The sequence below is a fragment of the Lissotriton vulgaris genome, chromosome 6 (assembly GCF_964263255.1).
Source record: "Lissotriton vulgaris chromosome 6, aLisVul1.2, whole genome shotgun sequence".
Lineage (NCBI taxonomy): Eukaryota > Metazoa > Chordata > Amphibia > Caudata > Salamandridae > Lissotriton > Lissotriton vulgaris.
In genome coordinates this window covers 562,314,301-562,341,155 of record NC_141694.1, presented here as the reverse complement: position 1 = coordinate 562,341,155, position 26,855 = coordinate 562,314,301, and the positions used below count along the sequence as shown (strand labels likewise).

Below are 26,855 nucleotides of genomic sequence, written 5' to 3'. Positions count from 1 at the left end.
AACAAAATATTAATGGCCTCTCCAAGGATCTACATAAGAGGTCCAGTACTAGTGCCACAAGCTGCCATATAGTGTAAAGTTCTCTATTGGCTATGAAGGAATGTGAGCCACACCAGCATTTGGGCTCAGGACTTTAAATTTGCAAGAATGGGATAGTACAATTGAATGCACCATGTAAGATTGTTTCAACGTAACCAATGTCCCTTTTCCACAAACTAAAGATACTCAGACAGCCAAGCGGCTCACCAACACTAATTCATGGTCCCACATGCTCTGTGTCAGTGATAATCCTAACTATCCCCATGAAAAGACCTTTGCCTAATCTCTTTGATTACATTGTTTATTGAATCCTTGCTATTTTTAATTTTTCTCTGACTGGCTTTCTTTTCTCACATTTTTATTGTATCTAACTGATATATTTGAACACAAAAGCAATAAACTAACTGGCCAACTGGTCAAGATGCTGCTTCCTGACGCATCATTGTGGAAGTATGCAATATCTAAAATACACAAAATAATTTAATATTAAGGCCCTGATTTAGATTTTGGCGGATGGGTTACTCCATCACAACAGTGACATATATCCTGTACGTCAAAATATAAATCCCATAATATCCTATTGAACTTATATTTTGCCAGACGGGATATCAGTCCTCGTTGTGACAGAGTAACCTGTGCTCCGAAATCTAAATCGGGCCCTATGTGAAAATAGTGCTACTTCTTTGAGTTTAGATTCCACATATGAAAATTTAAATTAGAAACCAACGACCAAGTTCAGTAAAGATCTTACAGCCATTATGCAAAGTGCCAGAGCTGAAAAGCAGGTATTCCAGCGCCTGGAAATTCCACCCTTGTGGCTGGTGGACATATTCCAAGCTAATGTCATTGTGCAACCTGTATACATGAGGAATTGACAATGAGTATTATGTTTCTTTTATTAGTAATTTAAGTATGATTCATTTCACTATCTACTACTGGAGGCAAGCTAATGATCCTGAATTTTATATTTGCAATATTAATATTGTCACAATATTAACAAGCTTGGTCGAACTCCAAAGCTTAAATTAAAAAGGTATAACAATGTTGTTTTCTTTATGCCAAATATAAAAGTACTGAAGCGTGATTATTAAAAGCTTTAATTAGACGCTGGCACATTTAGCAACGGCCCTTGTCTGGTGCTGGTTCTCCGTCTCTCTCTCTGGTCAGATTGGAGAGAGGGGTATGTCAGGAGGTTTTATACTGCAGGGATCATTAGGAGTTCTATAGTAAGAGCTGTATTTGTTATGTCTCTATGTCATTTGACCTCTGCTCGCCAAAAGTGGACTCTAGATAGAGGGCCTGGCATATGGCCAAGCACTGCACCTATTCCCCGTTTCATCCAAGACAACTGCTCACAGACTTTGCACATGCGCATGGGTTCTGGACACAACCATTCTACTAAACCTTCAAACAAACAGGCCCTAAATCTGATCGCATCCCAGCAAACTAGCAGTGGACTAAAACCACGCTTACTAACCTCATGGAGCGGGGCCTGGCCTGTGGACTGTTTTAGCAAACCACGACCAAATCCAAATAGTCTATAAACAACCATTACCATTAGCTGTGCACATGTTGGTCTCTGGGTACAGGGCCTGTTGTACAGCCACGCTTCACACTTAGCCCCGCCACACCACATTAGCCCTGCACCCAGCTCACATGCCCACAATGCTCAGTGGACAGATGTTTTTTCGTGCTTAGCAGCCAAACAAGATATTGTTTAAAACAATTGACGACTAGGTCACTAAATCCATAGATTCAGGCTCGGTTATACAAACACGTAAAGGCTGTTGTTACAAATGGGCTGGAAAATCCTGACTTCAGGCGAATCCCATTTTGCTCAGGAGTTGGAATTACAAGTGGTGAGGACGTTATCATACCCAGTAATTACTGGCTGCCCTTAAAGTACAGACACCCCTTAAAATTAAGAAGGGAGAATCCTGATAATTACCAGAACATGCGGCGTATGCCACATTTCATGGCAAAACCATCAATAGTGCTATTTATAGCACCTGATAAATTCTAACTTCAGGGTCAGATTTTATTGGGTGAGGTCAATTATGATTTATGGGATGACTATATCTGTGTTTGGCCCACCAAATATCTCCCCCCTCCCCGCCCCTCCCCCCCCCCCCAAAAAAAAACATCCTCACCGAGAGCCTTAGACTACCCACATTTTTTGCAGGCTGCAGACTTCAGTGTGCCACATACTGTAATGGCCAGCACAACAATCATTTTCAGTCGCAGCCAGTTAATCAGTTCATTGTATGAGTTCCCTCAACCAAATCTGTTTACTTTTCCTTTTTTGATGGCTAGACTCGCAAATCCTCGCCGGCCAAGGTATCTTAATATTTTTTTACCCCCTCTGACTTTTTGGGGATTATTTTGCAAAGACTGCTGACCAGATTTTCACCAGTCTACAAAAGGAATGCAAGCTGGAACCAGGCTATTTCACTTCATACAAATATGGTTAAAATGCATCCAATGTTTTTTTTTACTGTAGGTGCAACAGTAAACTCACTATTGAAATTAACATGAGTTCGGCTCTTTTGGGAGACCTCCTATTTCCCTCTCCCCATGACGGATCTTCATGAAACTCTCCATGATCAATGGTTACTGCAATTTTCTTAACTGATGCAAGAGATATTTAAGATTAAAATACTGCTGGCCAGGGCTTGCGCCAAAGTCAGTCAGAGACCACCACTCCTAAGTCAGGGCAAGGGAGTTACATGCCAAGATAACCCCTGCTCACCCTCTAGGTAACGTGGCGCGAGCAGCAAGGCTAAACTCGGAGGCTATGTGAGTTAAGTATTTGCGCACGCACCCCAGCAACAACACACAAGGCCCACCACAAAGGAAACTCCACACAAGGTTATATATAAAAATAGCCCTTGTATTATACCAAAACACATTAGCTAAAAAAACACACACTTTACAATGTGCCAACAGGCACGGGCAGAATTTACAGGGGATATGTTCAAGACAGGGCCACCTGGACCACTGTCAGGAATCAGCACTTTTAGAACTAGAAATGCTGTTAGAAATAGCACGTTGTAGATCATAGAATAATAATCACTTTAGCACACAACCAGTAACTACTGGTACCAGGTAAGTACCACCTACGCAACCCTAACCACCTTAGGAGAATATTTTGCCGGGAACCAGGACCTCACTAGCAACACCTGTACTAGGAGAAAAACAACCACCTAAGTATCACCATACATTTAGGGGTATAGGCATAGGAACAAAACACATGATGCATAAACATACATTCAGCGGTGTAAGGAACAAGGCACATGATGCATCAAAACACATTCAGAGGTGCAGCACAAGAGAACACATGATGTATAAACAACACATTCAGGGGTGTAAGAAAACACAATTGCGCCAAACTCACATAAATCACCACCTGTGACTGTCCCTGGGCCCTCTGGCCTTATTGGGGCTAAGACGCCCTATGACCCAATGTCAGGGGGGCCTAAACGTAGCAGCTGCCCACTAAGTGCTGGGCAGCTGTGAAGACAATGATGGGCCACCACTGGAGCCTCGCAAGCTAGGGCCAAAGCACTCGTGTCCCCCAAGAGCCTTGTGGCTCTAAACAAACAGAATGGCGCTCCAGAGCCTCTCTGGGGCTCTAAAACAACTGGGCCTGAGCCCCTCTGGGCTCGCTATACAACTTTGCCCCCTGAGCCCCACTGTGCTCTGAAGAGACTGTAATGCCCCAAGAGCCTCGCAGGCTCTAAAGAAAAATGCGGCGTCATTGGAGTCCCTCCTGGACTCAAGAGAACAAATGCCCCCAAGAGCCTCTCTAGGCTCGCAACTTAAGCACTGCCTGGAGCTTCTCTGGGCTCCAAGTAACGAAATGCCTCCACGTGCGTTGGAGCGGCCCGCTGTCAACCGGGGCCGCTCTAAATGAAAAGACCCTGCCCCCGCTCTCACAGGGACCTCGCTGGTGCTGCGGGGGGCGGGAACCACTGCCGGTCTCTCTGTTCAGGCAGCGCGGGGCTCTCCTTCTCCACCGGAGCCCCGCCTGCACTCCCAGCCGCTCTTCTCCTCTGGCTTCTCCGGCGGCTCTGCTCGGCTTCGGGACTCTCCGGCCCTGGGGAGCCTCGCACCCAGCCACACTCCTCTCGCAGCATGTCGTACGGAGGCAGGGTGGGCTCCCGTCCTTCCTCCTGCTTTCCTGGGGCAGCCAATCACCGCGCAGGTGACCGACGAGCCTTCCGCAGCCTAAACCAATGGCAGCGCGGCTCCCCAGTGACGTCAGCGGTGGTTCCCTCTGCTTCTCCACGGCGTCTCCTCGGCCCTGGAGCTGCGGCGGTGATCTCGTGGGTCACAACGAGGGGTGGGCTCCCTTGCTAATTAAATAATAATGCCTGCAAGGTCCCTGGCGGGGTGGGCACCCATCAGGGGTCAACAAAGAGGCAGGCACCTGGCAAAACGCGGCGTGGGCAGCCGCGAAAGTAGCATAAGAGTGCTACCAAGCACTTAGGGGACAATTAAAGCGCTCTCAGCGCTATAAGTAAAATACAGCGCTCCCAAGCGCTAGGGCAATTATGAAGGTCCACAAGTCCAGGAAATCAGCAGTGTAGGGGCTGGGCATGGCCCAGGGAGGCAAGCCTTCCCCCGGGCCCCAGCAGCAGCAGGCCCCTGGTAGGATTCAAGTTGGGAACAAGAACATTTGACAAGAGGTCACAGCCTCCTTTTATACAGAGAAATCCTTTGTCTAAAGGTGCAGGGTGGGGGAAGAACCAGTCGCAGCTAGTCTGGGAGCACCCTTGATGTGCTCAGCCCCTCACTCTATTCACTGGCAGGGCTAGGGACATTTGAAGCACCACAGGGGGCGGAGCCAGCATTGTGTAGGGAAAGCCCAGCCCTATTCAGGACCCAGGTGAACTCCTCCCCAGCCATCAGCATGCTAATCTCACACTCACCACCGGGCAGACCCATCCAGACTACTGGAGCCAGGCTCACCAGCCAGCTCCAGCCAATCACAAGCCAGACACAAATTACACAAACAGGCACACTTCTAGAAGTGTCACTTTCACATTAGACACAATCATGCCGCATTTATCACTGCGCAGCTTTCAATCACACGAGTCCGCACATACCAAACTCGAGCCTGCACACCCCATGCATCAGGAACTACCAGGGACACAGACATTCCCCATGCATTCCTATGGGAGGGCAGGCCAACCTCACTGCACGCACTCAGAGTGCGCACGCACTTTTCACTGGGACACAGTGAAAGTGCGTAGAAACCAAGACATCACTATAATTATTTAATAACACCAGGCAAAAAGTTCAGGGGTGAACCTGCCAGAAGGGCCAAGTCCAACAACTGCCATTCCTGGGATGGTGATGCAATGATAACTGTCCCTGGATCATATCCCTCTTTTGCCATTTATAAATCCAATATCTCCTGCCCATTAAAATCCAATGTTTAACTCCCGATAGGTGCACATTTTTTATTAATTCTTATCAGACTAGTTAAGCTCATAAACCTATTGCCCCTGATCGTGACTTGAGTGAGTAGAGAGCCTTCTCCACCCTATAGAGCACAGCCAAATTATTCTGTGGTATTTATACATTATCGTGAGCAAGGGGTGTATGTCTGTTTCTGTCTCTCGCCACACCATTATTGGGATGTAAAGTGTATTTCGAATCTCAAGGGCTGGTTCATCTCCCACTTTCAACCCTCCGTTTAACTCAAACCTCCTCGTTTAATTTAACACACAGCACGTTGACATTTCAATGCATTCCCTTCTTTGAAATCCAGAGCTCACGTAAGTCTCACTCTTTTATCCATAAATATGTTGAAATATGTGTTTGAACTGAAGAACGAGTGGGGCTGTCAGAATATATGCTAACTTCTTGATGGTGTGCCAGAGTCATGATTTCCAGCAATAAACAAACACTTGTGAGAACGAGTTATTCTTTGTTAAAGTGTAATGTTGAAGATTTACATATTTGTTAATATATATCTACAAAAACATATATCTATACATACATGTATATATTTTCACACTGGCACATCTTAGTCATAATGAAAGTATGGAAATTGCCCCTACCAACATCAACCGAAGCGGTGGTAGGGTTATGTCGCAATTCCCACCTGATTGTGTGTTGTGGAGGCCGTGCATCAGGGGTGAGCCGCTCTACTAGACTTCTATGAGAAATGTCAGCAGACATAACTTTAAGTATATGCTAATGCAGACAGGCATTCCTCTCACTATGTTATAATACTCTGCCAGTATTTGTCAAAATGCTACTAAAATATTTTAAAATATTTTAAGCATAAATCCATGAAAATATTAAGGGATGTGAAAAATCCATAATAGAGTGTTGGGGATGACTCCTTTTTTCATGATAGCTATTTTTATATTGTTGCAAACTATCCACTGCTAATGGGGTCACTAACACTTCGGTGTGTAGCCCTCCAGGATTTTTGGGTATGCAGCTGGCAAATTTAACAATCCTCTCATGTCGATTAGAATTAGTTTTTTTGTTTACAGTGCATTTGTCAAAGCAGCTTAAGCACAATTGGCAAAACTGAAATGTTGGTTGGCTACCAGGAGATTAAGTCATTTTTTAAGGCAAAGAAACAAACCCCCTAAAGATGGGGGGGAGGTAGGTATTTAAACAGAACCGAAAAATGTATTCTTCTGGTGAACAGGGCATTTTGTCCTTCGGAATTTGTGTCATTGTTTTGTTATTCCGCGAGTGACCACTATACTTGGTTTTGGGAGTCACACACAGAAAACAAGCACTGGTCACGGCTTCTGGCTTTATTAATGTAGATGTTTTGGCTTTGCCTGTGGTTTTTGGCAATAGAACATTTTCCCTTTTTGATGATTCTGAACATTATCAACAAAACAAAAAAATGGTTATAAATTATGTCGAACAACATCTGCAAAAAAAGAAAAAAACAATGATCTGTAAATGCACATGCGTCATCACGTATGCACACATATGCATAATAACGCCATGGCAGCCCAATATGATGACATGCATGCCTGACGACGCATGCGTGTTTACACAGCCTTCTTTTTTTTAATTTACCGTAGCAATAATGCCAAACAACGGTTTTGGAGCAGTAAATTAAAAAAACAAAGTGATAAAATGTAAGTTGGTGCGTCTATTTAGAGGCATATTACATCTGCCAGCTTCTCCTAATTGCAAAGGGGAAAAAATTAAAAAGGACAGAATGGGGAAGGATGAGGAAGCAACAGTACAACAAGTGGAGTGTGGGGGTAAAACTAAACTTCACCGAGTAGCGATAGCTGGGGAAGATAAATATATATTTATAAAAGACACAACAAAAAAGCCAGGCAGGTCTGGCAGTGGGGAGAGAAAACACTGCCACAGATGAGATTGATGGGGAAAAGTGCATGGGTGCAGGATGTGAAGTGTGGAAGCTGCACACAGGAGAGAAAGGAAGAAAACACACGCACTCCCATGAAGTGCTAAAAGGAAAAGAAAACTTACCTGAATATGAGCAGTTGAAGGATACAAGTCTTCAATTAAAAGGATGGTAAAAAAGCTAAGTTCAAAGTGAGAGAACAAACAAAAAAAGAGGAAGGAAAACCACAGCAAAAGAAGAATACAAATAAAACTGACAAAGCCAACCAATAATAACCAAGCAGCGAACGAAAAGCCAACTATAATATTAGTATTGTCAACAACAGATTTTTTGACAACAGACAGCCAAAGGGGTCTAAGGAGGAGACCTAAAAAGACTGTTGAAAAGCCTGCCCTAAATAGGGTGGGTCTTCTGATACTCTGAAGGCAGATGTCCGGTGGCAAAACACACAAGATGATGTACGGAATGTTGCACAATGGCAAAACATTCACCCCCAGTCACAGATCTGGGTTTAATCCATCGTTATTTTGCTCACCAAGCCACCCCAGTTCAGACATGGCCATATGCAAATCAGTCTTGACCCTGTGCCTCATGGGAACAGTCCAGACCAAACTGCCAAGCCATGTCTTCCCTGGACCGGAATCAAGCATCCTAGGACCGGTTTCTGGCTATCAGCCGTCTTCAGCCAGGATAGCTTGACTCCAGTGGCGTAGTGAGCACGGGACCCACGTCGGGGCATAACCTTCCCACATAGGGTGAATAGCAAAACACACAACATGATGGACGGAATGTTGCACACTGGCTGCTGGTAATGGCTTTGCAACAGCAGACCAGACTGAGGCTTAGACCTGGGAAAACAGGCAGTTCCAGAGTATACTTGCTACAATCTTCTTATTGCCCTATAAGAAGTTATAAAAACTTTTACTGTACAGCAAAAAGAGTAAAAAACACATAGGAAGTAAATCCAAAGATAATACTGGACTTAGCTGCATGTAACCATAATTATAACAGCTTGACCTGTGCCTTAAGATTTTAAGTTATATGACACAATAAAAATGTCAATAAACAAAAAACATGGAAAACAATCATTTATTTTAAAACAACATGATTGACTCTTAGCATGTAGCTTAAATCGTTACCTTTTTGTCTTCATAGTCTCTTGTATAACTGCTTTCCCCATTTGGAAATCGCAAGCCACCCTGGTTGTCAGGAGACAAAAGCGGAGGCTGAACTTTGCTAAGAATCTTTGAGCAAAGCTTGAGAGAATCTGCGAGCTCAGCCAAGTGCAGAGCCTGAAGATGGCTTGTGAGTGCAGAAATCATTCTGAGGAGCAGTTGAGGAAGATGTTCAGTTTGGATTTCAATGTAAGTTTCCTACAGAAGCAAAAACACACTCTTGTAAATCAAACCATTCAAAAATACAGTACTACTTTCATATAAATGAAAACAAAACAAGTAAAACTCCAACCAAAACTGTTATTGCCTGGAAAACATCTACATTGCACATAATCTCCCTGGAATCGTTAGATACCAATTCAAAATCTGTTGGCTGCTCAATAAGCGCAGGTTGACTTGACAATAGGGAGTCCGTTTGGTAAAGGCTTGAGATCATGTTCAAGCTCAACATATCATATGTTGCTAGTCTGAAAAGCACTTCTATGTCACTAGCGGTGTCTTGTTGCTGGATAGTGTTACAGACTATTCAGAGGCAGATACTGAGTTTTACAACATACTTATTGCTGGACCAGGCATGTTTTAGCCAATGTGGTACAAAACTCCAGCTTGGCAGAGGTGAAAAAGAAAGCCATGTGTCGGTCTGGGTGCTGACCTGCTCAAAATATAAGGTAGGTATATTTTTCTTCTGATGGATAGATCTATTTGCAGATTCCTCACCTCTTGAGCAGATTGCTAAGAAATATCACCCTATGGATGAAGGGCCTGATGGATAATTTAGTCAGTAGTGCTTGGCTAAGGGGTGAAGGGATAACCAAGTGTTTGCTCTGCAGTGGTCACCTATTGGGATTCCCTTAGCCAAGGAAGATGTAGCGGTCTTGGGTCTCATGGAAAATAGCTCTAATGCCATACATGGGCTCCATCTGGGCCACCCGATCACAGATTTTAATGCGAAGAATAATCCATCTGGTTAACCTCTTCTCTGCACCCTTGTATTGCTAACATAATCCATAAGGAACTGGCTGCCAACCTGGAATTCCTTTGAGCAGTCAATATAGAAACTGGCCACCCTCTCAGGATCCAGTCTCAGCTCCTCTTTATTAGTGCTGGGGGTGAGGGGGATGACTGATTGATTCAGATGGAAGGGGTTCAGCAAACTAGAAAGGAAAGGACACTTGTTGGAAAAGAATGAAGTAAAGGGAGGCCTGACGATCAGTGTGTGCAGCTCGCTTCCAACAGATGTAATGGTCTCAAGAAAATTGCTTTAAGCATTAGAAGACATCAATAACAACCAGTTAGAGGATCAAATGAGACTTCATAAAAAAGGTAAGCACATTTTATTTAAAGAGTTTTAATAAATGCAGTGAGACATTAAGACATTATACAATATAGCAGGTAAGCAAGAAGTTAACCACAGTACAAGTAAATCATGCAGTAGACCAGAGTAATCAAATTATAGGGGACCAGTAGTTCTATAAACAAAGAGTGGGCCGCTGTACTCCACAACAGCAATGAGAGCGTGATTGGTCCAACTTAGGGAGGAGAAACTAGCCAATCTCTGATGGAGTTCCTAAAAATAACATGGATCGCTACTCTGGGGTGGCCAGTTAGTCCACTATGGATGGTGTAGTTAGGGTGGGGACACTGAGTCAAGCTGTGCCAGGTAAGTTTTGAGGGAGGCCCAAATGTCCTTGGTTCTGGAAGGGATCCATACAAATCAGAGTGATTTTACATGCAATCAAATCTGGTAGCCATTCGTCATTTGTCGGGACTTGCAAGCTATGCCAGCACATGGCTACCCTCCACTTGGCCAGTGATAGCAACATATCTACGTATGTGGGGTGGCACCATTTTAACATAGAAGGGCTAGTCATGGATCTGCAATTAAATCTTTTTACTGTCATATCCGTGAGCAAACAGAAGATCTTGTTCCAATATTGGTTAATAGAAGGGCACACCCAGGATAGATGGAAAAAATCTGCCCAGTCGGCTTCAAATCATGGCCAGTTACGGGATCTACAGTAATCTATCCTATGCTGTTCAGCAGGTCGATGTATGAACTTAAAATGTATGGTTTTATAGCAACACTTAATACTGATCATATCTGTCTGCAGCAGTATTTCTACTTAGTTGCTGGCATCTGACCCTCAAAATCCCTTTACCAAGCTAGTTTATGAAACAGTGTGTCCCCAGCACAAAGTCCCATCATCATCTCATAGAATTGAGAGACCTACCTAGTCGCATCAGGGGACCTCATTATCTGCTTCAGCCTGGTCATTACTTGTGCATCTGTGGGGAACCACGGTATATTCTCCTTAGCTGTGTATTTAAGTCTCATATATGTGTAGACAGTGAAGGGTGAACAATCCCTGTGATGTAGGAATTGATCACAAGACAAAAAAGTCCCACTGGTATATAGGTGGCCGAGTTCTGTGAGCCCCGCATTCAACAATAGGTCGCGAACACCGAGTTCCTTTATCAGAGGGAGGGGGTGATTATCTGCAAGTCGGAGGGCCAGGAAGTACAAAAAAGGGAGCTGTGCTATAAGTGGCAACCTCATCTAGAACAAGGCAGTAGTGGGGACAGGGCAGAAGATGGCCCATTGGTTTTATGGACACCAAAGAGGTTTTCGAATTTTACCCTTGCTCCTGGAAAATATACAGCAGTCTTTAATCTGGCTTGTTCCACAATCGAAAAAAAATTCCTTGAGCTGCTCGATAACAAGTCTCTAAATCTAAAACCACCCCCTCTCATATGGTAGGATTAGCATCTCTCAAAGTATCCTGTTCTGATTGTCTGACCAGATCAATCTAATTTGGAGCGTATGCACAGAGCAGAAAAAAGTTTTGTTTAACATAATAGGAATGTGCTGAGGATGATCATTTTAATGAGTGCCACTCATCCTGCTAGGGACAGCAGCACTTTTATCCAAGTATCCATCGTCTGGTGGGGATTAAAAGGAAAACTCGGTGGTCACAGGGTGTCTGTGTCTCCATCCATCCACTAGTGAGCACACGTTCATAAATCCAGCGAGTTCCTCAACTACCCACGAATGCCTGGGGTCCACTGGAGCAGTCTAGAGTGAGATCAAGGACTCAACTGAAATCGACTGCCCAGATAAACGTATCTATATCAGACCGTCTCAAAATGATATGTATGTTCCAGAATAATCCAGGCAGCCGAAATTTGAGTGGTAGGTATTAAGAAGCAACAGCTTGGAGGAAGGGGAGTGAAATCGTTGCATTTTGGCAGAGGAATCCCCGAACAGAGCTGGAAGAGTGGACTTCTTTACAGAATGTATAATGTGAATGCAATGGATCCTATCCGTGGGGTATGGGGCAGGGGCAGTAGATGGGAGGAGATTAATAGCTCGCTGATGCTCCTATATTGAGACTACCTGTCTAGGATTCTATGCCATTAAAGTTATATTTAAAAAAAAAAAAGATGCAACAGCTTCTGGCAATGTAATGTTCCATCAAGTAGAACATATCTCCCCTCCTACTCTGTAAAACATTGCTTAAGTTATAATATCAATATGTTTGTGGATAAGTATACAGACCCCCACAGTAAAGGCTATAGGAAGAGAAAAATTGATGCATGCTGCATTTCCTGGCCAGAAAAGCACGATGCACTAGTGCATAGTGTGTTTCGTGGAGCATAGCGATATCTGTTTGATGGTGTTCCAAGTATTCACATACTCGATGGACTTTACAGCAGTTATTGAGGCCTCCGACATTCCAGGATAACAATTTTAACATCCGGACAGCTGGCGCCATAAAATAGGTAACCATAATCCAAATTGGGTCATGGACGTCACATTAAACCTAGTGGTAAAACTGCATTGGAGTTTAATGCAAGTAGGCAAAAGTATTGCTGTCAAACATTCAAGCTCACCCCATCTGCCCACCTACACTCAACACCCAACTCTCAGTGGCAAGAACCCCGAAAAATCTAAACCCAAACCCCGTTGGTTAAACATTTGGTGATACACACCTATCATCGTCCATATAAAGGATTATGCCCAGGTAAAAGATTACAGCTAGCATCATAAAATGGTGTCACTAACTGAGCAATGTACAGCAATTTGGAAAGTCCACAGGAACGTTGAACCAGTCGGCCATACAACAGTATCACACAATGTAAAGGTCCTTTCCGCGTCACTCTACATGTATGTATTTGGATTTAAGGAGCGCCTTATCACCCAGGGGTCTCTAAGTGCTTGTCAGAGGGTGCACACAGTCCCAGTTGGAGGGCCAGTTAGGCATTGCCCCATGCCTCCAGAAACAGCCCAGTTTTCAGCTTTTTGCTAAAGGGTAGTAGACTAGTTTCTTTGCGCAAGCTCTCTGGAAGATTATTCCATGCAATGAGGATTGTGTAGGAGAATGCGCGCCCTCCTAGAGAGGATAGTTTGAACCGAGGGCAGGAGAGCAGTGCGGCATCTGCCGAACGTAAATTCCTGCTGGGAACGTACGGAACTAGACATTCTCTGATGTATTTTGGGGCTTGCCCGTAGAAGGCTTTATTCGTGATGCACAGGCCCTTGAACTTAGCCCACTGTCTTACCGGCAGCCAATGGAGCTTGTGAAGGAGAGGAGTGGCATGAGTCCTTCTTGGTTTGTTAAAGATTAGTCTGGCAGCGTCGTTCATGACTATTTGTAGTCTGGCCAGCAGTTGTTGAGAGATACCGGCATACAAGACGTTGCCGTAGTCCTGCCGTGCCAGAATCAGAGCTGACACCACTCTTCTGAGCGTGTCCACCGTCAGAATGGGGTACAGGTGAAGTGGGAAGGTACAGGTGAAGTGGGAAGCCTGCTATTTTGTGCATTAAGGGGAGGTCTGAGGTGGAACCACGAAAGCCAAGCAGCTTGGTCTGCCATCTAGTTCTACTTGCAAGCGTGCTGAATACAGCAGACAGCAGAGTGGGCATTTCAGAGTAGGCATTTGATACAAATTCATTTGCATTGGGCCTCCTGTACAGTGGTATGAAGTCTGGCTCGATGGATATCTCCGACCCCTGATAATGCAAGGGGCCCTTCCTCTGGTATCCCCGGTCCCAAAAATTGATGAGGCATGCAATAAGGGGCCTTAAAATGGCTCCAGGCAGGGGCTTTGTCCCCAATGTGGTGTGTGCCCTTTCAGCTAGGAAGGCCGTGGAAAAAACTTCCTGCCAAAGAGGTCCACAACAGTGTTTTCACAAAAAAGTCAGCTTTCCCTCAATTCAGGCACCCAAGTGATCGAAACATTGGCATGGCAGGAGTCTCAAAGTTTTTGTTCTTTCTAGACACCGTTAGCATCTGTTTCTTGAGTTGGGAGACCTTCTCGGTCATGGCAGCAGCATCGTCATAGATAGTAGATGCTCCTCTCAGCGCTATCTAACATAGGTTTTGTCTATTATGGCAGTCGACTTAGGCCAGCCCAGCTTTTAGGTCAAGTAGTATTAACTAACCGGAGGCCCGCAGTCCAAGGACATCATCTCCGGAAAACCTCCACGCCAGCCCCACCGGTAGTAAGCAAGTGTCCAATGGTCAGATGGCTCTCAAACGTAAGTCTGCTTTGCTTCTTTTGTTTGGTCTTGCCCATTGTTTCAAATATGAAAATGTCCAGATGGGTGGCACTGCAGAGAGGATGAAGGGGTGGGGGTATCAACACCGAAACGGCAAGTACAGATGCGGCAATGTGGTTGGATTAATCCCAGTAGGGGCTGCAAAGAGGCCCAATCGGGAGTGAAGACCCAGGGGCAAATTTGTCAAAGGATGCGCTAATGGCCACCACCGTTAATCAATATCCGATGGTGTGGAGCGCTCCGGATACTACCTGCCACAGAGTATTCCCTGAAGCCACAGGCAGTGCGGTTGCTCAGAGGCGTGGTGGTGCAGGGTATCAGGTGTCGAGAGAAGACACTGACCCAATCATAGCAAATCACCCAGCCGGCCGCATAACTACTGCTTTCAAGGGTGAAATGCTGGGTGTAGGTGAGAACCGCCGTAATTATTGTAGGTGCCCCGCGCTCTCCGCGCTCTCCCCCCCGCCCCAAACCCCCCCCCCAAACCCCCCCCCCCCCAGCTGCCTGACTCAGCCAGCAGCAAACAGGCCGACCTCAGGCTTGCCAGCTGCCCCTGTTGCTGCCGGGCCTCGGCGGCCCACTCATTCGTTAAGGCACTGGTGTGTTCTAATCAATGGGATGCTGCCAGGTAAATAACAGGATAACCGAGTTAGCCACAAAGCTAAGGTGAGTGCAGCCATGTTGGCTGCGCGTCCGGCCACACACAGCCTGAGACCCCATGCTAAATCCCACTGAGGTGTAACAAAGGGCATGGGAGGGATGATGGTGGTTAAACCTTTTTTTTCAAAACCTCAACAAGATTGGGAATTTGAATAGGGAAGGCTGGTCCAGGAGGCACGGTCATGTTGACAAGGCTGAAAGATGTTCCTTCACTATACCCATGGAGATTCCTTTTTGGGAAAATGAAAGTGCAAACTTCAATATGTCAAATAAGCACGCTTTCAAGGGATCAGACTGGTGGTCTGTTCACCAAGTGACAAAGCTTCACTACCTTCAGTTTTAGTGAATGAGAGATGGGCAGACAACATGACATCCATCAAGCCTCCAGGCAGCTGAAAACCAATCAAATGTCTCAGCTTAATCTCCATGCATAAAAGTACAGTCTCTTAGGATTCGGATGGAGGACCTGGCAGTCTGATTAGGAAAGAATGGTCTACCCTGGGGGGAAGGCAGGGCGACACAGTGGGAGGTGCAGAAGGTCTGCAGGTACCACATTCTACCTGGCTAACACGGTTCAACTAAGATGGCTTGGGAATGGACTTGGATGATCTCCCACAGTACCCAATGAATCAAGAGTATGGGAGAGAGCCAACAGGGAAGTGGAACACTCCATTTCAATCAACAGTGTTCCCTAAAGCTCCTTGCTTTGGACACTGGAGGATCCAGAACTTCAGGCAATACGAACCAGTGGAAAAGAAATCCACGTTGGGCACGCCCCATTGATCGAAGATGCTCTTCAAAAACTCCAGATTTGCCATCATCTACCACTCTGTGTTGGTGCACTCAAGGCCAGAGATTCAGAGACTCCTGACAGAGAGGTTGAGATATCACTCCCCCTTTGCTTGCACATAGTGTTCGCATTTTCTATCAAGATCTGGACAGACTGGCGGTGAATGAAAGAAAGGAATGCCTGCAGTACTAATTGAATTGCCCTCGGTCACGCAGGTTCATGTGCAACTTCTGCTCTGCTGGAGACTAGCGGTCTCTGATCTCATATTCGAGAAAATGAGCGTATATCCTGAGCAAAAAACTTATCAATATCAGAGTCCAAGTATTAAATCCAAAAATTCACAGTGTCTTCGTTTTATCTTCATTTATTATCCATTCTTCGGTAAATCCAGTCTTCACCTAAAGAAACAAAGAAATGATGGATGGAATGCTTGAATTAATCTCAAGCATTCCATCCATCATTTCTTTGTATACTTTAGACCAGGTAATTGGGCAGTCAGGCTACTCCCAGAAGAAAAAATGGTGTCTTCATCTGTACCTGGATCTCAGGGAATTAATCTCAGCCACTGGTACTTACTCAGGCAGCACTCCAGACCATTGTTTTTCGACCACCATGCCACCTCAGTTTGGACCCAGCGATATTCAAATCAGTCTTGACCCTGCTCCAATAGGGACAGTTCAGCCCGAACTGCCAGCCCAGGTCTTCCCTGAACAGAACACAAGCAACGCAAAACCGGTTTTGCACTGTTTGGGGCTTCTCGATCTGGTGAGTAACACTGAGCACGGGACCCACGTCTGCACATACCAGTGGCACTTAGGGCGGCAACTGCAACAACAACAAGGTGATGGATGGATGCTTGGATTAATCACAGCCACTGGCAATCACTTGCACTGCACTCCAGTCCATCGTTTTTCACCTACCATGCCACCTCAGTTTTACTAAGGTAAGTTGTATAAAAGGGTTATGAGCACAGGGTGACCAAGGGTAAGACCGGAAGAAGAAAATGCTGTGCAAAACAGGTCTGAAGCTCTGAGGCAGACCTCAATTGCTGCCTTCTTTTCTCCTCTGGTGACCGAGGACCAAGGACATTTCCACTAAAGAACAGACCACAGAAATTAGAAACAGACCCAAGGATTTCTATTGGGGAGAAAGAATAATAAAGGGACTGAGAGACTGTAAATAACTGAAAATAGCTGAAGATGATGAGAAAGACTACTGAGATATGATGTAATATCCTTTCACAGAGATATCAAAACTAAAGCTATTCACTTCCACACTAACACCGTCCTACAAATGTTTACAAGGTCACAGATTCATGTAGTTCAGATGAAAGATCCGCTACAAAAAATAATTCTGTTGAAATTGCTGATTATACATGCATTTTGTCTATGTCGTACAAAGATATGGTCCAACAAAATCTGTCTTCCATATTCCATCAATCTGAGCTCAGGGATAAAGCAAGGAGTGTTCTGGCTACAACCACACAGGAATCTAACTCTCATAATTCAAATTTAGAAATTCAGGCTTCACTGGGGCATATTCATTCGGCCACATCTAATACCTATACTATATTTAACACAATTACCAACAACTCTGTATTTCAGAGGCTACTGGGGATTATTTTATTGTACAGCAAAAGAAGATTTCCTTAATGACAAATTGAAATCTGTATTTGACTGAATAACACACATCTGCACTTATATTCAGTGTTACGATGGAGGAGCTCTCCTCAATAATCAAAGTTTCTATTTCAGGTAAATTTGCTGATACCGATTCACAGTCGAGTGAGATTTATAAAAAACTTTTAGAGGTGTTCCATCCTCCTTAACTTTTTTTATACATTTTTTTATTATTTTCAAAACAAGGTAGGAAACATCAGGTGCCATACATTCAGACATAATAATAAGGCGAACAACTGAAAACAATTGAGACGCCTACGCTAATGTTAGGGAAACAGGATGTGCAACAGTACAATATACGATCCACTGTAAGCGCAGGCCCTCAGAGCCCGCCCACCCTTAAAATCAGGATAATAAAGGAAGCATGAGCACCAGATACTAGAATACAATCAAAATCAGGATGTTCCACAAGCTATACTTATCAAAGGAAAGTGAAAGAGAGTGCGAAGAAAAAGAAACCATAAAAACAAAAAAGAGGACAAAACAATAAACCCATCCCCCCACCCTGCACCCCTGCATATGGCTGTCGCCTAACCCCAACTAGCAGTGTGCCTGTCGCCCCAACTAAACTAACACTAAAAAATAATAAATGTAGGAGGGCATCTTCATACATGCCCCGGTTCCCCCTCCTCCCCGCCAGAACCAGGATCCCCAGATGAAGGTCAAAATATCTATTAGGCAGAAAATACGTAGCGCAACAGGGGAAACTTCAAACACCGCCCAACCTCCCGAGAGCATCATGATTGCAAACCCCAAGTCCAGCAAGACTCGATGTCAAACTCAGTCACTTAGTCTCATCCTTGAACCTTCCGATCAGACATGTGAGCTCCTTCCGGACGAACTGCCGCTTCTGCAGGATAGTCAAAGCACAACAAAACTGTACCAAAGTTCAAATCGAGACGCAGCAAAGAGATGAAAGTGCTGGGAGCTCCATCAGGTCCAAAGACTCCCCTCACCGTTATGAATTCCCAACGTTGTTTCATCCGCCATCTTAGCGGTGCCGATGTGTAGGGGAGTGACGCAGTTACAAACCAGCAACAGTTCCAATCGAAAGTCTCCGGAAAGGGAGCAACAAATAGTTCTTTTGTAGTCGGCAACGATCGTAGGCCTGACAATCCATTCACGGCATCGAGCTCGCTCTCATCAGTAAAGACACTGGTCAGAGGCTCCGACACCTCCCATAGTACGGGGTCTGCTTCCTCATCCTCTTTAATCTACGATGAATCTTAATCATCCTTCACCTTCTGCCAAACTTTATAAGTTGTCTGAAAATAAAAAATCCCCCAAAAATCTACAAGCATTTCATGCTATAACACTATCCATTATAAATCTGTTAACAAACTTAACTAATGCCTTTATCTTATTCCTTTTCTAAACTTTTTAATTTTGTTTTAACCAATATGTTTTTTTTGGTGGCTTTTTTTCTTTCTCTTCTCATAGGGTGAGGAGGGTGGGATGTTAGCCTCTATTGTCTTTAATAAAATCAAGATTCTCTTTGCATGTTAATTGGAGGGTCGCCATTTTATTATTAGACCGGAGGCTACCTTATGAATGTTTAAAGGCATCCAGCGCCACGCCATTCACATGCACCGCAGGTCTTAAATATAATTTTGCGAAAGTTTTTGCATTAGACCAAACGTCTGTTTTTAAAATATCTGCTAGCGAACAGCCTGCCCAGAAAACCTTACTAGCCATTGCATTTCTCGAAGAATGGGCACCAAATCTAGAAAGGTCTACTTCTGCTTCACTCATTACTACTCTCACCAATCTAGCTAAATTAGCTCTTGAGACTGCTTTATAGGGTTTGACCTAAGACAGTAACAACTGTTCCTCACCATCAGCCCTAAACTTCAGCATCTACCTCGCAAATTACGTCATACATTTCACAGTGGCATAGTGAAACTTGAGGGGGCTACTTTGCAAAGTAAATAGAGGGGACCCCGAACAAACCCAGTGCCAGACGAGGCCCCCTGGAGCTTGGGGCCCTTCTGCACCAAAGGGGCTGCGGGGGCTATTTTTACACCATTGACATTTCACCACACACAGCTTCTCACACTCATGAAAATAGGGATAAAAAATGAGACCCGGACCCAGTAGGATTGGGCAGGTCGGCAGAGTCGTGTAAGCAGCACAAACTGCATGAGGAACCCCTCATGTGTTTAAGACCTACCGGGTACCGTGAAGCCTGGTTAGTAAACTACACTGGGTAGTTCCAGTTTCACCAGGTGTGTGACTATTTGTTCTTATGGTTGATGTGAGTGGGTAGCCACATCACCAGTTTCCAGTTTCACTTGTAGATAGTTTTTTCACCCTCTGGTCCTGATGAATCGCCTGAACACTGTTCATTTTTGGTGAGAAACATGTTGACCAATCACTAATAGGAGCGCCACAGCCTGAGCCATTAACTCAGACTTGCGCCTTATAGTTCTGTTTTTACTTAGGACAGGACACCCCTTGATTAAAATTGCTTTCGTAGGTACTCCCAGCCCTATTTTACATTCACTTTCCACATCTTCATACATCTACAGACACAAGGCCCCTCACCCGCACTTCACCAAACGGCTGTTGGAAAAAAGATCTCCGCCAAAGTGCCCCTACTATAGGGAACCCGTCGGGTATTGCACCGCCGAACCGACGAGGAGCAGCCCAATGATGAAGCATGACACCCGACAGGGTGTGTGAGGGCATTATATTCCAATATATTGGATTCCCAACCTTGAACCCCAGTGGTCAGGTTGTTTTGTAAATCCCTGTGTTCTTGTCCCTCACATTATAGGAACAGCATATGCTTTTTGCTGAAATTATTGTACTTGGGCCTTTATGCTGGACCTGTACAAAAGCCTACTGTCCCTTCTTTGGTTACGGATAAAAATGAGAGGCCGGAGTTGAACAAATCCGTAAGATAGTTTGTCACCTCCGCTACACGCAAATACAGGAACTTCAACAGGATTGAAACCCCTTTCCATACACCAACTACACAACTTCTTCCATACCCCCTTGTATCTCTTTCTAGGGCCCAGGACTCATCCAATAGATCTTCCACCTTTCCTGAAAGTCATGCATTTCTACTGATGCTCCTAATAATCTTCCAGACAAGAAGGTTAATTTTCCCTTCTAAAACCAAGGGGAGCTCCTCTCCCTTTGAATTCATCAGATGACCTTAAGAAACCGGAACCAGACAGTGTATTGCTACAGCAAGTTCCATCACCGGTGGGAACCAAACCTGAGACTTCCAAAAGGGGTGTCACTAGAATGATACTGCAACCGTCCGATCTCACCTTCATCAACACTTTCTGGATCATAAAGAAGGGGGGGAAAGACATAGCCTCCCTCTCTTCCCCAATCTGGTAGAAAGGCGTCTACCACAATTTGCCCCAGGGTTTGGTCTCCAACTGTAGTACTTTGGTACCCGATATGTTAACCTGCTCGCAAACAAGTCCATCTGAACAGGAACCCATGGTCTCTGAATCGGACTGAAAACCTCTGGATTTAATTTCCAGTTGCTGAAATCCCCGGAGTTCTAATCCGTCCTTACATTCTGATGACCAGGAATGTATTCTGCTCTCAAAAGTATCTTGTAATTCCAACAGAAATACCAATTTGTTTTGCCAGATCTGCCAGAACCTTTGATCTTGAACCGCCAAGGCTGTTTATATAAGAATAAGTTGTAAAATTGTCTAAATGAATCAGTGCCTCTGTGTTTGTCAAAAGATCCTTGGAGCTCATCATCGCGTTCAGGCCTACCAACATCTCTAAACAATTTATGTGAAACAACTTTTCTTCCCAGGACCATCTTCCTCCTGCCTCTTAACTGTTAAAACGTGTTTCCCAGCCCAAATTGCTGGTATCCGATTCTAGAAACAATTCAGGATCATTCCCAAAATAGGTTTGCCGTTTCATGCCTTCAGATTTTTCAAGCACCATTCCAGATCCTCTCGGACATCCACAGACAGGGAAAGTGAGTCCCCATACCATAAGCATTTCCTTAGACCCAAACCCTTCAGCTTCTGAAAGCCCCTGTAATGTAAAGGACTTGGGGAAATGGCCTGAATGGAAGAGGACAGTAGTCCAAAAACTCTTGGTAGGTCTCTTAAGGTATTTCTGTTTCTGAAACCCCAGAAAACTCTATGTTCTGTGTGGGGACTCTAACAGACTTTTCTACATTTACTATAAATACCAAACTCTCTAGGAGGTTACTTATCCAAGCCACATGTTTCATTGGCTCTAACCTGTCCTAGGACATTAGCAAAAACCTGTTCAAGTAAAATATTAGTCAAATGCCTCTCTCTCTGAGAATACTACCTCTGGGCGCATCACCTTGATGAAACACTATGGAGCAGAGATCAGCCCGAAGGGTAGGCAGAGGAACTGCTATATGACACCTCTCCATCTGAATCGCAAATATCTCTAACTGTCCTTTGCCATAGATGCCGTGAAATATGCGTCCTCTTACTTCAATTTCACTAACCAATCTTTTTTTTTTTTAAATCCCTCAACAGAGGGATTGCTTTCATCTTGAAATGTCGTAAACCGTTAACTTGTTTAACTCCCTTAAATTTATTATAGGATGCCATTCTACTTTTTCACAAGGAAAACCATACTCACAAAACCTTACATCTCTTCTGACTCTACAACTTGAATCAAAGCCCCTTTCTCGAACAACTGGGCCACCTCTGCATCTATCAGTTCCATTGTTTCTGCCTCTAAAGCCAATTCCCCTGACTGTTTGTGTTGTACAGGTGTTCCCCAGAATTCTATCTTGAAACCAGCCACGGTCTCCAAAACCAAACTGTCTACTGCTATTTTCTCCCAATTGCGGGTGAAAAACAACAATCTTCCCCGAACATTTACATGGAAAGAATCAACTGTGGGGATTGTGCTCTCCTGACAGCCCTTCCAAAAACAGTTCTTGAGCCGAATAAGAGTCTCATATTGGACTGTCTTGCTAAAGGCAGTAAAGGTTGAGACATACTTTCCCAAGGATTTGACAAAGCTCTACCATAAGAGAAGTCCTCTCTGGTGGGCAAATCAGCTAATTTGGGGATCATCCTCATTAGGGCTGCTTTTTTTTCCTCTCAGCAATCAGGCCCGCATTTGCGTTACCTAGCATGCAAACGGCACGCTGTGCCCAGCCTCTCAAACGATCCACATTGACCCGGGTATTCATACTTCTGGCCTCCTCTGCCATATCAAGTATGAGAGTCAAAGTACCCAGAATATCAAAGACTTTGTCCTGACACTGCTTCAGGCACTTCTCAATCCCCTTCCTGGGGCCCTTCGAAATTTGAACAAGAATGTTATAACTTCAGGATCTAAGTTAGGTGTAGTATAGGTCTTATCTCCAATGGGCGGCCGGGGGAACTCAGCCTTCAACAAATTGCAGGTATCTTTATATAAAGATCTCCATAGTTTCAGAAACTTCGTTACGTAGACAATGGGCGACCATTTGGCACTCTGTGGGCTTTTTATCATATATAAGGATTAAACATATTCCACCCGAAGAGGGACTTCACCTCCGCAGAGGTAGATGCCTGGTCTAAATTGTCATCGAGCTCTCAAAGAGCTCTGAGCTCTCCTGAGGGTCAAATACTTATTCATCCTACTCTAAGTCATCATACTTAATAGTTTTCTCCTCCACTGAGGAACTCTGCACATTCCACAACTCTTTTGTACCATTACCGTCACTCTTTCCCAACATGCCACTACAGACAATCTTTCCCAGCACCCCGTCAAAGTGGCCTTTTCTTGTGCTGCTGCCATCACCATAATCTATTCTAGCGTTCCTACTCCCACTTGCACAGGGGGTGGTTTCAGCCTTCTCAAGCGGTTTCCCATTCTGGGAAGCCTTACCCCTCTTATGGGCATTAGAGGTAGCAGGGGAGTCCCCCTCAGACAAGAAAAAATGATTTTCCTTCGAAGGGATGTTCCTATTCATCTTTGCAAGTGCAGCATCTACCGCCTCTCTAGCAGAGGACTTTATAGAGTCCCCACTAGTTCAACCCCAGGCCTTTACCTCCTCATAACCAGTGAATGCCACAAAATGTTGGAGATTAACTAGGTGCTCCTTAGCCCGAATGATGTAAAGGGACCCCTGCAGTCTAACCAGTGATGCCTCTGCCCCACCCTAGAAGAACGACAGTAGGGAGTGTGATGAACGGCCCAACTTAGAAAGGCAATACAACTTTCAGCAACAATAAAGCCCAAGACGAAATGGCAGCTTGTCCAAAAATGTAATTCCACAGATAATGCCTGATTCACCAAACGTAGAAAGGCTGAAAGGGCCAACAAATCACCTTTAACTGTGCCCACGGCAGGATGTTGCTAGGCCAAAGACAGCGTAAACAGCAGAAAATCTGGAAGTTTAGCCTGCAGCAGATTCTTCCCTCCAAAATGTAATAATTGTCCAACTTCAGAATAAAACTCTGCCCTGAAGTTGGGAGAGCAGAGGACAAACAGACTCAGGAGGAACTGATGTCTACGAGTTGGGGGTACCTATATATGGCTCTGCTCCATCACTATTGGCCGGGGCAAGGTCGCCACGGAGTCCAAAGGTGCTACCTACCATAACCGAAGAGTAATTGTTGGAAAGGTTTCTGGATACACTTCGTCACCTGGGGGTATTCAAAAGGTTAGGAATCCGTGGTTAGAAGAATCCATCAGAATAATTCTTTTGACTCATCTCAAGGATGAAGCTTGGCTGAAGGTAATTTTGGTCAACTGGCCTACCCCCAACCAAATCTGACACAAGTCGGCCTACTTTTGACTCAGGTACTTTAAAAATGTTCTAAAGAGACACCTAGCCTTTTCTCCAACTTTCCATTTTTTCTATTGACTTGCATCGAGTTCAATTGTTAGGAATTGCTTACACTAACTTTTTTTTGCAATGGTTAAATCTTGTTTTCTCAGCTTCACCTATATAATTTCTCTTCAATTTTTGTGGTCATTCCGCTATAAACTTACTGGCGTTTGACCTTATATACTTCCAAATGTTTTGCTTTTTGCAGCTGATTATCATTTCACTATTCCACTGCTTCATTGTCCCAAAAAGAGAACCAACACTGATTTCAAGAAGTCTTTGGTTTCCCTCTGATGTGCCACCGTGACAAGACTAACTAATATAACCATCTTTAGCTACTCTACCAACCTCCTCCCTTCTCGGACTGCTGCAGGATTGCTCATTAAACGCATTTCACCATGTCCTCCAAAAAGTTTACAAGTCAAAATCACACGAAAACAAAAAGATACTATAACCAAAATGGCTGAAGAGCACACGTCATGACACTGAGAAGTATCCGGTTTTGCACGAATGCTCTACTAGTTCGTATAGAGTTTGATCCTGTGTATTCTTAATGATAATTCGGTCAGTTTAGTCAATGATGAGAGCACTGATTAGAGGTCTGCGTCATACATTTATCAACTAAAACAGTTCTTGTGCTGCCAAGAAGACATAGTACCTGTGAGGCAAGGTCTCCATAAGTAAAAAGAAGTATAGCTGACCGCACTATGAAGGATCAACTTGCCACAACATGGAAGGCATACTTAAACTCGAAGTCAAGGCTTATTTGGCCTTTCTACAAAACATTTTCAGATCCCTTAAACGGTACTGGGAATTTCACAAAAAATTATACACTTGTGAACAATAGCATGCATTGTAAAAAAGGTCACTAACATGTTAACATTTTCAAACGAGCCTTGCAGCGCTTTCATATCAACTTCATGCTTACAATTTACCAATTACATTTCCTTTGGGAAAATGTTGCAATTTTGGTTGTGTATTAGGCAGCAGTTCGTGAGGCACAGATAAGAACTGATCTGTATAAATGCGTGAGCATATAGGCTCAGTTGACAGCATGCATTTTGCGAAACCAGAATCTCAAATAAATATTTTATGATACTCCCTCCCCCCAACAGTGTCACAGGTGGAACATGCCAGAAGGTTTCAGGTATACTGACCTTATTTATTCAAAAAGAAACAATACAAGGGATGGAGGCCAAACAGATTGACAAATGACAGGGATGTCAAAAGGGCACAGTTGATAGTAAATTAAATACTAATGTACATATTTTCCATAATTCGTTTTCTTTCATTGCAGTTTCACCCATTTCCATTAAATCAAAATACAATCAGAAAATATTTAGTAACAGCTTGTTAAAAAAAATGGAAAACAGCAGGCGCCATACCTGACAGATCACTCTCATACTTCTAGTAGGCTTTGAAATGAGAAAGTAAAGAATTGAGCAAAGGAGAACAATAAAGCAGAACAGTCTGGTATCCGAGTTAAATTAGTTAAAACAGTTGTTATTCGAAACAAAACGATTAATTAGAAATGCAAGCAATGCCTAGTGCTTTTCACAGCAAAAAGCTTCTATGATAAACTAGAGAAGGAAAGGAAGGAGCTCAAACACACCAATATAGGAATTATAAGATAAAAGAAAAAGCAGTGTTAGGAAAGCCTAAAGGGTTGCCACAATTCATGAAAACTAATAATTGCACCCTATAAACGTTATTTTTAGGGAAATGGCTTTCTACATAAAGACTGTAAATACATATGGGTTACAAATGTGTGCTAGCTAGAAGCAATTGATTGTTACATTTTTGGTTAACAGTAGGGTACATCCTATCTGCACCCCCGCTGAAATGGATTTTAGCACCACTTTTTTTTGTTTTACAACAGTTATTAAGGTAGAGGTATAATGTACCACAGTAAATGACGAGCTGAGGCAAGAAGAAAATTAATAAACCAATTCTATAATGTAATGCCGTTACTAACCGAACCTAAGGAACAGAAAGAGAAGAAGGAAGATTGTTTAGCTCACCTCTCTTTTTCCTAATCAGTCTTGTCTGGCCCTTCCTCCACGTCATCTTGCAGTCAATTGGGCTGCAAGGGAGGCCCAAGGCATCACTACACTACTATCTTCCACCTCACTTCTCAGTCCTGCCAACACCTCCTTTCCTCCTGCTATGATGCCCTCTAAATACATTCCCATCTCTGCAGCCTAATAAACAGTATTCCTCCTGGCTATCCCCGTGGGAGGGTGAGTAGTGGGTTGGAAGTGAGACAAGACCACATATTGCAGGAAAAGGAAATAAGCCTTTCGGGTGAAAACATGAAGACTTTTTTCTTTTTAGAACAATCATAATTAAAGTAAAATTCCACAATTATGAGTTGATAACTAAAATTAGCTTGTTTTTCTGGATTGCAAGGTTTTATGCAATAATTGTGGATAATTTCAAGAACAACCATTTAATCCTATCTTGTGTATGTGGCTATTTTTGCATAATGAGTTTCATATAAGCAACACAAATTGTGTAAAATTGATTTACTAAATTTTTACAGGATGCAAAACCTTACCATACACACCAGTGCATTTGCAATATTAATCATCTTTCAATGTACATCCTAACACACCCGATTGGATGCTCATATATTTGTACAATGTTAAGGCAAAATATTGCCTTTCTGTGCTATAAAGGTAATAAAGAGTCATAGAACAACTGAAAACAATGAATGTGGTGTACTTATTAATATTATCAATTTTTGTGTTCTTAGAACCACGGCACTAGATAATCTACTCTTAAGAAAACACCAAG

At 43.9% G+C, this 26,855-nt stretch overlaps 1 protein-coding gene across 2 annotated transcripts in view; it reads right to left on the bottom strand.

Annotated features, from left to right (window-relative positions):
- DOP1A (DOP1 leucine zipper like protein A) overlaps nucleotides 1–26,855 on the bottom strand; it is a 1,079,867-nt gene that overhangs the window by 639,456 nt on the left and 413,556 nt on the right. The window contains exons 13-14 of one of the 2 annotated variants that reach the window (XM_086926552.1): nucleotides 25,445–25,474; nucleotides 8,539–8,772 (exon numbers count right to left, since the gene is read on the bottom strand). In XM_086926552.1, coding sequence (XP_086782678.1) covers nucleotides 8,539–8,772; nucleotides 25,445–25,474 — 264 coding nt within the window. The remainder of the gene's footprint in view (nucleotides 1–8,538; nucleotides 8,773–25,444; nucleotides 25,475–26,855) is intronic. The other variant, XM_086926553.1, reaches the window with a different exon arrangement.